This window comes from Vanellus vanellus (assembly GCF_965231255.1).
Source record: "Vanellus vanellus genome assembly, chromosome: 5".
Classification (NCBI taxonomy): domain Eukaryota; kingdom Metazoa; phylum Chordata; class Aves; order Charadriiformes; family Charadriidae; genus Vanellus; species Vanellus vanellus.
Window position 1 is genome coordinate 3,338,766 of NC_138910.1, and position 13,196 is coordinate 3,351,961.

General features: G+C 36.9%; 1 protein-coding gene across 1 annotated transcript in view; it reads right to left on the reverse strand.

Annotated features, from left to right (window-relative positions):
• ACVR2A (activin A receptor type 2A) overlaps positions 1 to 13,196 on the reverse strand; it is a 68,717-nt gene that overhangs the window by 20,933 nt on the left and 34,588 nt on the right. The window contains exons 2-4 of the mRNA XM_082483613.1: positions 10,533 to 10,740; positions 8,173 to 8,282; positions 6,654 to 6,808 (exon numbers count right to left, since the gene is read on the reverse strand). Coding sequence (XP_082339739.1) covers positions 6,654 to 6,808; positions 8,173 to 8,282; positions 10,533 to 10,740 — 473 coding nt within the window. The remainder of the gene's footprint in view (positions 1 to 6,653; positions 6,809 to 8,172; positions 8,283 to 10,532; positions 10,741 to 13,196) is intronic.

Below are 13,196 nucleotides of genomic sequence, written 5' to 3' on the forward strand. Positions count from 1 at the left end.
AGTCAATGTAAAACATTCAGGAGAGCGTATCTGAGGATATGCAGCAAATTGGACTTTATTATGGAAAATAATTAAAAAGCTCCTGAAAGTAGAGTATGTGATTGCAAACTTCAGAGTTCAGTATTTCAGCCTTCCTACGATTGCTCCAAAGCACTAAGACTGTAATCTAAATGTGGTCTTGATAATGTAGATAATTTTGAATATTACAGTTTACAAGGAATGAACAACAGAGAAACTCTTCAAGGTAAATTAAATATAGCACTGCAAAAGCCTTCAGCAACTCGTCACTTGTTAAATGCATACATGCCAAGTCAACATTTATGAGACAAAGATGCAAAGTACTGCCTACATCCAGCCTTACCAGCTGGGATACACACTGCCTTGCTCCAGCCTCTTGGAGCCACTCTGCACATACCTACTCCTAAAACTAAACCAACTTTTTAATAAGCCAGGAATAAGGTACAGTACCGAAAGCATACAGTTTGTAAGACAATGCTGCTTGAATCAGTGCCAAAGAACAAAGTAACTTGAAGTTCACTATAGAAATACATTTTAAATTTTTTTTAATTTTAATTGTACTTTATAATTAAAGTTTCCTTTTGGCTGCCATTCAGGGTAAAATACATTTAGTCTGGATTTCTATGTTCTTACCTCTTGAAGATTAAAAAAAAAAAGCTGCATTTATTGTTTATTTAAATTGAGATAGTTCATTCTGAAAACAAATTGACAATTCAGGAAAGTAATTGGAAATTTTTTTTTTTTTTTTTAAAAGCTCTGAAGATTTAAAACCAAAGGTCTGGATGCCTGGTTGTATACCGAGCACTAGAAAAGCACGCATCACTTTATGTACTTGGTTTTCAATTATTTGTCTTACAAATTCTTCCCTCTCTTAAAGACTTTAAGGAACTACTTGTATTGTAATAGCCCATGAATTTTAAAAAAAAAAAAAACAAACAAAAAAAACCCAAAAACACAACAACAAAACAACCAAGGCACAGTTCCAAACTATTTACCTACTACACATTAAGGACTCCTTATCTGTAATAACTTTCCTACTGCATTCTTACAGTATCCCTGTATTTTTTTTTTTTTTCTTTAAACAACCATATCATGGTTGCGCCTCACAGTACCGCAATCTAAGGATAGCATGAAATCTTTCTCCTATGTCATTCTAGTTATTGATTAGAATCAATTATAGAAGTTCTTATCAGTCCTGAAGATATGAAATGCAGTATATGAGAACGTGAGGTCATGCACACATCTAGCAAGCCAAATCCTGAGATCACTCAGCTATTCCTTTTTAACACCAACATTGTCACTCATTATATGTTAATCATTCATTAACCACTGTAATGTACCCAGACTTAACTCCTTCCTAGCTAGCCACAAGCTCTAATTCAGTCTTTACAATTTTTTTTTTTTTCTTTTAATTCTTCCTCCTTCTGAGCTCCAGCTTTTCTTGGTTGATCAATCTCTCTTCCCATTTCATATAGGCACCTGGCTTCTCATCCACACGTTTTCCAAGTAGCTATAAATCTTCCCAGGTTTGGAATAAGTCCTTGTAAAAACACCTCTCCCTTTCTTACTCTTCATTTTTCAGGTGTTATAATGTTGCTATTAAATATCTGTACCAACAAGAGAAAAACGTGGCAGACAAAACTGGAACACACCTGAACACTTGACTTAATCTCTTCGTTGTTCTTCAGCAACGAACTGTAATTTTCCCAGTGTGGCAAAGGGATAAAGATTATCACAGAAATTTTAAATGCACCAGGCAGATTATTAGATGTGCTAGAAGTTGATTTAGAGATTAAAAACAATAAATGGAAATATTTTCCAATGACAACCATAAAATGTTTCTCATTACCAACTACTTTCATGTTTTTTTTTTCAACTCCCTGGCACAGGACTGGTGGCCAAGACCAGATGTTCGACGTCAAAAATTGCAAAGAGTACTGCTTGTTTCGTTACATGTTATTTTCCTATTAGTTTCCCACACAGAATTTGTTGTTCCACTGCTGTACGTGCAGTCGGACCTCCAGTAAGTAGTTCAGAATATCCCTGCATGTATCACTGCTAGAGACTTTTCTCCTCCATCGTTATTCACCTCACATTATGCGATACTGTTTTTAATTCTAATTTCTTACAAACCACTGAAATATCAAAACCATGGCATAGCTACAAAGACCTATTCATACTTGGGTGTCTTCAGGAAGAGATACACTGAAGAAAGACTATCATGGTATGGTAGGGAAGGTAGATGTACCAAAATTGCCATCAACCAAAATCACAGTGGGTTTTGATGCTCAAAAAACTTTTGAAACCAGAGGGACAATCAGATCCATCTCTCTTTACATTTGATATGTGTGCACTAATTATTCTTAATCCTTGGTTCACATAGCACATGACTTTGAAGACATTGGATGCTCTCTGTCTATATAGGACCAGTGAGGTTCACCCATACAGGGCAAAATAAACCCCAAAAATAACAGACACAGAAGATTATTGTGCTCAATATAGAGAATAGCTTAAACAAAGTGATATATAGGATGTTAAAAGCAGAAGGTGCAGTCATATTTTTCAACTAACTACATAATCCTCCTCTCTGAGGAGGGAAAGAAATGGCAATTCCTAGCAACTCAGCTTGACGTTATGGACACTCTAATAGACAGGATCTGTCCATTCCAAGTTTTTAAATTTCTGGTAGTGCCAAACAGGCCTAGATCAGGGCTTTCTTGTGCTTAGTGTTAACAAACATGAAGCATCTTCGACCCAAGGAAATTTCAAACATCTCAGGATAAAGCACAAAAATAGGTTATGAAGAAAAATGACATTATGTGAATCTGTAAAGCTTTTTTTCGACCCTCTCAACATATGACTCTTATTTTTAAAAACAACACAAAATAAAAAAAGCAACTCTGTGATCCAGTAAGATATTCATAACTCGGGCACTCAACAAAAAGTACAAGAGGTTGATCTCTCTTTGCACAGTACGGATGTAAAATGTTGGGAGCCACAGCTCTGTGAACTGATAAACACCAAAAGTGTTACTTGTGTCAGTTATGCTATAAAATAGGTTATGGTCTTATCTATCGGATGACAGAGTGGTAACACCACAGTTGTAATTAGCATTGACTGACAACTCTGGCCCAAGCTCAAGAGATGTAAAAAATAAATGAGCATAACATATCAACTCCCTGCCATCGGCATTCATAGTTCTACCAGGAATATTAGTAGGATGCTGTGGGGAAATTGAAGCTACGCCTAATTTGAGAGTGAAAGCCTTTGTCTGCAAAGACGATAGAGTTTTTCAGTGTCTCTGGTGCTCGTGAATGAAAATTAACCAGGTGAGAGTAACTCTCTTTTATATAAAAATACACAGATTCAAGTATTTAAAATACTGATACATTCTTTTTGTGAACTTGATCAGTCATATGAATGTTTGCTGCATGATTACACCAAATATAAATAAGAAAATGAAATAGTCCTTTCAAACTGTTTTACATAAACACATATGTGTTTAGCAAACTTTAAATTCTTAATGAGTTATTAACAAATGTAAGAGTGACAGACTTTATAAAATCTGACAGCTTTAATGAGATAACACCCCACACAATGAAGTGAGGCATACAGTTAACAGCACAACCCAGCGACAAAGCAGTAGGTAAGCCAAGACTAACGGCAGCAGCGGGAGCGGGGACGGGTCCCTGCGCTGGCAGCGGCACCTGGGAGCACACAGCTCTGCGCCGGCTGTCCCAGCCATGCGCCGCAGGACCCGCTGAGCACGGCAGACTCCAACACCGGCAAGGAGCATCTCAGCAGTTCCCTACTCTAGTGACCCCCCTGACCTCTAGCCAAATACCTGAAAGAAAGCAAGAATGAAACACGTAAGGTGCAAACAAAAATATCTACTGTTTCCAGTCTTAAACCAAACAGATAAAGTAATTCTACTACATGAAACTTTAGAATAAATATCTGTACATTCCAAGGGAATATAAAGTTAAGTTAATCCACATAGCTGTGAACTGAGCTCAGTTTGTGTAGGAACTGCCCGAGACACACACGGACCCTGAAACAATTTTACTTTCAAAAGAAAAATGAAGTTGTTTATATTTTCTCAGATGTTTGTCCTTTATCTTTCACTACACATTCAAAAATTTCTTCTAGCATATTTCTTCCTTGTTTTGAAATATTCCAAACAATTTCTTTCCCTTTAGCTCTCTGATTTATTTACGTATCCCTTCTCCTCATTCCTTCAAAGTGTCTCATTCTTCAGTGTTTCCTCATTGTTATCTTTTGCTTATTCCTTATCTATCCTTTAATTTCTACAGAAAGAGAAATTAGTAGCAGGGCGTACTGCACCCAAGTACTCCCACTGTCCACCCGGAATAAAGCCAATAAAATGAGATAACCTTTATCTGTATCTCCTACAGAGAAATCCCTGTTTTCTAATGAGTATCTGCTATACATCTGACCTATCCATTCTACCATTTGCTATGGACAGATTTAGAAAAGAAGCCATTCGGCTACCAACTCTACTCATGCCTTAATTATTAAATGAAATATTAATATTTAATATATTAATTGCATAAATATTTAAATGTTTGTTTTGTGGTTATAAAATTACTAATACTTTTCCCTCTCTTCCTGCTTCCTCTGCCTCCTGTTCAAATCAGCTCTAATCAAATTTAAAGTGGGAAATACTGCTCGGCTGCATATGGGAGAATATTTACACATTCTATTTCCATAATAATTTCATTTAGTTTTTCAGGTAGAAGTAGCTTTTCCTGACTTTCCACATCAAACCTTAATGCCTACTCACCACAAGATAAGAAAGTGTTATTACACCATAACTAGCTCAAGCACCAACATATACTTATCCCAACAGATACAATCTGAGCATTAACAAAACAGGCTATTACCCTATTTATTAAAAATCTATGACATGTCCACTCCTGTACCAAACATAAACCATGTAAGAAAAGAACGGCAGTAAAAGAAGAGGACGAATACCAAAATTCAAGTTCTTGATACCTCACAAGTATTTAAAATTTGCTTGCTTTTCTATCATTTTATCCATTACTTATTTAATTTCTTTAAGTCTAGAAAGGAAATCACATGCTGAATTTATTCACACAACTAGCAGTTATGAGTTTGATCTTACAGGGAAGATGACTAGGTTGATGTAAAGTCCCAAACACATAAAAATTGAGACGGATGAAATAATTATGCTAACAGATTGCATGAAGTTTGAGGATCTGCAATACTTTCTGCAAGGACAGGAAACATACTTTTTTCCTCTAAATTATGTTCTTTGCATTTGGCAAGAACATATGCCCACTGCCTCGCCCCAAATTCTTCTTATCTATTACTACAATACTGAAACCAAAATGATTTTATTTATCAACCACAGGAGATAATGCTTCCTGAATCACCCTGAAGTCAAGCAGTAACACTGTACATATCACAGAAGCTGGCAGTACGGAGCAAATGCGTATCAATCCTTTTAAAATGCAATCGTACCAAAAATAACAACTGTTTTAATTTTATTTAATCGTAAATAGCATCGGCATACCGTCATTGTATGAGAGGCAGTGTATTCAGAGTGGTCACTGCACTGGAATGGGGAGCTTAGGGTCAATTCCTGCTGCAAAACCCAAGCGCTGGGGACCCTGGGCAAGTCCCTTCTCTCTCCGTTTCCATTACCACATTTTGTTCATCTTTCCTACCTTGGTCTGAAGAACTTGCCCCCTTAACTCTTTTCATAAAGGCCTTCTAATCTCAATTAAGTCTCTAGACATAACTGAAGGAAGACGAATTCTAGTATTAATATTAATTACACCTAGAGAATCAGCTGGAGCACAACAACAGCAGCAACTATGCACACACAGCCAAAAACGTTTGTTTGGTGCAGCACAGGCAGTTTACATTTCAAATTTGGAGACCACAACATCATAATATTTTCTAAGTAAAACACAAACACTACTAAAACTGAAACATTTTAAGACACAACAAAATATATAAACAAGGAAGAGGAAAAAGATGACAGGAATCACAGTAGGGCCACGAGCTGAGCGGACCTATGGTACTCTGCTTCAAATGAAGACTTTCTTTATGTTCCCTTTAACTGACACCTGTGTCCCAGTTCCATGCTTTTTTTAAAGTAGCTAAGCTTCTACTAGTTACCATTCTCTATTCACTGCAAATTGTTGTTATGAATTAGTGCGTCTCCTTCATTTTTAAGCTAAGCATTACATAAAGCTCAACTGTAAGCACCTGAGTGCAGCTGTACATGACTTTCAGACAAGTGGTCCTTTTAACCACCAGGGAGTACCCACCTCCCACAGCCGTCCAGCAATAGTGCCTCTTCACCATCTGAAGTTTTGTGTTTAGTTTTTCTCCTCCCAAACACACAGATGTGTACAAACATTAAGTAGTTGCTCATACATTCATTAAAGACCAATTAATTAAAGGAGATATGGCTATTTAAGTAAAGCTTAATTTTCTGCTTTTGCAGTTCGCGAGCGTTAGCACCTCTAACCCAGGAAAGTAACAGAAGACTTCAGCGACGTGACAGATGCACACTACTTTCTCTCCTCCTCACAAAATGGTTTTACCATTCAAAAAATCAAAATCATAATGCAGCCACTTACTTGGGTTGGAACGAGTACTGGAGGATACGCGAGCTTGTGATGTCTGTACATCCAAAATGAAAAGAGCACAATCACTGCAATTCCCATTATAGGCACCAATGAATAAAGCAAGGTATTGAACAGAGGTGGCTTAGGTGTAACGGGATTAGAAGTTGCTGAAGGAAAAAAAAAAAAAAAAAAAAAAAAAGGACACAGCTTTTAAGAAACAAAAAATCATCCAGCGTTTGAAATGTCTAGCATCCCAATTTCCTAAAAATTCTTGCAGTCAGCACAACAGGCTAACAATACTTGACTACATAGCATACTCTAACAGATACATATTTAAAAGGCAGCATTTTGGAAAGCACAGAGTTAACTCAGCTCTTAAGCTCTGCCTATCTACAGAGTGCAAGAGGTGTTTGTATTTTAAAAAAGATTGCAAGAATGCCATCACCTAGTGAATGAAAAAAGAATCAATACAGAGGTTTAGTCTCTGGAATGTATACAATAAGATGTCATTAATAAGTAGAACAGGCCAGAAAATAATCTGCCAACATTTCTATGCGCTGTTGACTTGCTGAAAGTATGAGTTCTCTAGCTGAAGACACTGCCGTAGGACTTCTAGAAAGGCTCCGGAGAAGCCCTGCTTCTGAGGGAGCTGGCACAGGGGCAGCCACAGACCCCTGGGGCAAAAGAGGTTTCATGAGAGTGAAGAAGAATGTCGATTATTGCCTTGGCAGTATCACTGATAAAAATGACAAGAATATCTCTTGGGTCAACAAAGGCTATTTTGATTGCATGGAAAATGTTATTTAATTTCATAAACAACTTCCTCTGGCTATTTGGTACACAAGACATTTGCTGTTTTCAGTTCAGTTATTAACATTATTCAGTTTTCCAACAAAGATTAGATTCTTGACTGGAATAAGATATGCAGGAATAATCAAATAATTTTTTAGTTATTGTTTTTTTAAAACAATTATTTAAGTCTGGCTATCCAATTTTCTTTGTGACCTGGGAGGAAATTCTTTCCCCCTTTTTAAAGGTTACTGTGTCAATTTACAGAGAAACTCAAAGGTCCAATTAGTTTAAAGAAACAGCAAGAGCATTGTTTCAAGAAGAGGAGCATTCATAGGCTGCTACATGCATATCGGGATGATAGCCCAATGATTTATAGACACTTACAGAAGCTTAACTATACAATTAAGGGAAGATTTGACAGTAACTTCTGTATCTTAAAACAGCCAATTATTTCAGATTATCCTCCCTTCTCACCCTCAGAAAAGAGCTGAAGTACCTTTTATCAATTTAAATTACTTATAGCATAGAGACCTTTCAAAACTGAAGAAATGAACTGGCAATTTTCTAGGCTCTTTATGTGAATGCACACAGCACTCTTATCACCCGTGAATCAGAAACCTTCTGGCAGGAAAAACTGACCACAATATTTTGAGAAGTCTTATCTCCTGAACATTCACAGTATTAAATATTTCTGAACTCTGCTAAGCAGTTCATTCATAAATGCGTTAATCTAACTTACGTTGAGTGACCTCCATTTCTGGAAAATAGAAAAAGCGTTCATTACACATGTTGCCTTCACAACAACAGAAAAACACTTCAGGGCTGTCTTTCTTCTCTATGCAGTCATTCCTATAAAAGATAATAATAAACTTATTAATCTTAAGTTGGGCTTATTTTTGTTCAAGAGAAAACATATGCTCATATTTAAAATTTAAAGTGAACTTTATTAAATCATTCAGGATAACAAAATTTTAATTTGTTTCTTCAAATTTAACTCTTATTTGGGTAGTATGTTATTTTATATTGCAATTAAATATCATCGAAACTGAAACAACACGAAGTTAAAGAAAATCACCAACTGAAGACTGCAGAACAGTTCACGATCCAGATTTAAACAGGGCAAACATGATCAAACAGCTAATGTTTAGCTGTAAAATCACAGTACAGGGTTGCATGGGTTGGAGATAAGTGAGGATGAGAATTTTTAAATTTTATATTGTTTTAAGGAAAAAAAAAAAAAAGACATTTCTACAATTTCCCCTGTCTACATTATGCTTAGGGACGGGGCTTATTTCACTTCAGGGCTCACTCAATGAATTAACTGCAGAAAAGGAGTTCTATTAACAAATAAGCTGAAATTACTCAAATCAGGAAAGAAACATAGGCATCATGCAGGAGACAACTTGACAGCAGAAAGAAGAATTGGAAAACCCTGCAGAAATAGTTGAGACTTTTAAATACAGCTGAAGATTGCCAAAAAAGTTTCGGGATGATCTTCAAAAATTAGGGTTATTTTATAGACACAGCTATTAAAATTACACTGTACTCTAACTTCCATAAAACATTTGTTCTTTGATGTTCTTAATCTGCTGTTGTTTGGAGTTCATCATACTGTAAGTCCCTGTTTAGTAAACTACTCTTCACTCCCAGAGATAAGATTTTGTTTAATGGATATTTTAGACAAACAAGGCAGCCTGCATTCTTATGACAAGCTACAGTTAATGAAGTCTAAGAGCCAGACAGATTTTTATCCAGTTTTCAACTATTTCCTTACCGTGCTTCCTGCATTTTATTTCGTCTTTCAACGTCTCTTCTTTGCTCAAGGGAGAATTTAATATTTTTTTTAGCGCATTCAAAGATACGTGTGGAACTAGTGGGATAACAATGCTAGAGAACCTAATTTTATTTCCAAATTGAAACATTCTGTCCTGACAGTATAACATTTAGCAAAAATAAACTTAGTTCTGAAATTGTACAAAGCTACACCTAAGAATGGATTAAAAAAAGTACTTTCCCATCCTGAGCGACTTATAGTTACTAGATACTAGTAGCAAGAAATAAGATTTCTTTAAAATTGTCCATCGCTTTCCAGCATAGCTGAATTTCAATCATGCTGTGCAAGCGAGCTTGCAGATGCTTTGCTACTTCTGAGAAAAAGATAAATCAGAACTACTGTTCAACTTAGCTTTAAGCTGTCATTAAAGGAGAAAACATCCTACTATGTGGGGAAACCTAATTTGGTAGAAATGATTATAATGATTTCTTCTACTCATTCAACACTTAAGAAACACAAAAGGAATAATTTCTAAAATATTGCTAAAAAAATTTCTAAGTAAATTTTAATGAAGATCTATTATGCATTTATTTTCTTAATTCTTTCCCTTTCCAAACAATAACTGTTTTGGTCAAATAAAACTTAGTACAGTACTTCAAAAAACTATAATACCATTTCTTAACAGAGTCATGACCTTTATTCAGCCAATATCTAACCAACCCCAAGTCCTGCTGTTACAGCTCACGGGTACTTGCTAGACCATCTGTTATAAAAAAAAAAAAATGACTGGAATTTTAGAATATTCGATGTCTCAGAGCTGCCCCTGAGGTGAGCTTTTCAATAAATCGGCAAAATACTTCCATGTTTAAGTAAAGAACGGATGCAAAGTGTTGACTTCTACTCCAAAGACTTTGGAAAAGTGAACTATAGAATTCTGCATTCTAGTTTCAATATTTGCATTATTTGGCAATAACAAGTCATTAGAAAATCTATTATTAATGGCCTAAAAAATGAGTTAAATTAAATACTTGTTTTTACTATATAAGTGAATAAGAGAATGTAAAACGTGCTATTCTGCAAACAAGACAAAGTACTTAGATGAAGTCGGGTCCCTAAACACAGGTAAGTGAGAGAAAAAAAAAAAAAAAAAAAAAAAGCATGTGTGAATGCCTGTGTGCATCTAAAAACAAGATAAATGTTCACAGAGTACTGCATTATCATTTGTCTCAAGCGCTGTTTGCAGAGGGTAGGATGTATAAATTATAGACAGGCAAAATAGTTTAAAATTACAAATAAATTTAGAATTTATAGGAAAACTCACTTACCTGTCATAACAATTGATGTCATCTAGCCAGCAACCTTGCTTCACAATTTCAATTGATCCAGAAATATTCTTCCATGTAGCAAAACAGTGTCGTCTTTTATCTTTATCACCATAACAAGGTTCAATACCACTGCGATTTGTTTTATCTTTTTCCCAATTAGCGTTGTAATAGATACACTCCTGTGTTTCTGATCTGCCAAGTATGGCACCTTTTAGGAATGAAAAGTAAATCACAATTAAACAGCATTCTGAAGGATGAGACACATGAAGAGTCAAAACCAGAATGTACTAAAATATCATACACCACGTGCATCAACATGCCCTATCCCCTCCTTTTTTTTTAATAAAGAAAGAACAGATTTAAAGTTCACAAGCATTCCAAGTAAGTTTGAAACATAAAACAAAGATCTCAAATAGCAGCTTGGATAACTTCAAGATTTGAAGAAATAAAGAACAATTTATGGCAATGCTTTTCCCTGAATAGCAATAACAGAAAATTTTAAATACTGAACAGTAAAGATTTAGTTGTAATATTAGCCGAACAAGAAGTTTTAGCTAGTAGAATTTACTGGAAGGCATTTTTGTCTCTTATCTTGCTACATGTGCCAAAAAGCAGTGAGTATGTCTTAGAAACCTAAACGCAACTAATAAATTCAGTTTAAACCACCAACATCTTTTCCCCTAGCTTTCATCTGCGATACAGCTTCTTAACAAAAAGCACTGAAGTATAAGACATGCTATGCTAAAATAGTATCTTCTATGTCGTTCTGATTTGCCAACTGAGGAACTGGAATCGAAACCAATAGGTGTGAGGCAACGGTCCCTAATCTCCAAGGACAGCGCTGTTGTTTTGCTGCGTGGTCCCATCCAGGCAATCAGGGGCAACATAAAAGACATTGGGTCTTTGCCGTAACTCAATAACCAGGTGCTTCCAACTCTCAGGAGGCCCAGGGCCACCTCTCCCCTTCCCACAGCAGGTGCCCAACGTCCACAGCAGGGTCAACCACAGTGGCTGGCGTGCAGGTTTCAGGCAATAAAACCCAAGCGGTGCTTGGAGGCCAAAGCACTGACGTGGTCTCTATTAAACACGCTGGCGAACCAGGACAGACTGGCAGACCAGCTAACCTACCCTGATACCACGGGATTTTCATTTTTTGCCATCCCAGTATTATTAAAATAAAACTATCTGAACTTTTTTGAATTTAATTTTGTCTTTTAAATTCCAAATCGAATTGATTAATCGATGCCTATTGACAACCTACAGCAAACCCCAGCAAATATTAACAGACTGAGGCAGCCCAACGTGGAGCTAACTTCACAGTTTTAATGTGATATAAAGCACCAATCTGGTTTCTGTAAAGGTAAAGGGTTGTTAGGATGCAAAACCATTAACAAAAATACCGGAAGGGAGGAATAACTGGCTTCTACTTCTGTTTTTATCTCGTCAAATACTGCCAAGAGAGTGTCGTTAATCTTCATGCAAGCTTCATCATTTAACATGTATTAAAAAAACAGGGAAAACCAGAGAGAGATGGAAGAGCTAGAGAGGCAGAGGACTCACTTCAAAACTGAGGAAGGGTCAGGAGGATGACAAAGCACGTTTACTTTGCGTGTGCACCCATCGGATATTTTCAAGAGAGACAGGTACATCCGACATCACACTGAAGATCAGATTTAAACACAAAAAGGTCTTCCATAGCAGTGAGTTTTGTGCATGTTTAATAGTTATCACTCATTACCTCATTATTCACATACATGCACAGTAATTTTGATACACTAGCGATTGCCTTGCAGCCATACCCACACTTCCCATTCTCCTACAGGAGGGTATAACAAGCAGAGCAGCTATAACCCTGACTTCTTTTGTGGGATGAAATCTTTCTCACTCAGGGACTCTACCCAACAACTGACAGGAAGGTAATTTTTCTCAGTAAACAGACCCGACCATACAGGGACCCAAAAAAGTTGCACCTCTCAGGGTGACGAGGATTATTTTGAACTGAAAATTGCTGCAGCGCTCCTGAAGCGCAGCACTGGACGTCAGAGTCGAGCACGGCGCTAACCATACCGGTCATCCCACATTACCACCTTCAGAAACTTCTGACTTTGACGCATTCCCAAAATAGGCAGAGGATGGCTGCTTACGCTTTTTGGGAAAGAGCCTGGATGTTCAATGGGAGAAATGCACTAGCCAGCTGGTAACACTGCGAGATGCAGCATGTTAACTATTATATTCTTTGCGCTGCGATGGCCTGACCTTTACAACTCCCAGCTATGGCAAGAAACAGATGAGGCAACAGATTGAACAATTTGGTTCTGTCAGTGCAATAAAGCAGAAGTCCTGGATTTCTCTCGTACGTGCCATTCCTTTTCTTCTGCTGCCAAGCCTAGCTCTGAAGGACCACAGACAAGCTGAATTTGATAAAATTCAGGAACCACAGTAAAACTAACTTTGCACAAATGTTTTCTTCACACATCTTCTCTATAGGCAAGGTTTCTTATTCATTAACGCTATGAATCAGTTCAACCTACCCAACCAGCCAGCAATCACACTGTTGGGTTAGTGACTTTGACTGGAGCATCTAACCTTAAAGCCTTCTCCAGGGGTTGAGCGGACATTTGCAAGAGGTCTGGTTAGACTAAACTGATGTATGGAGTTACCAGG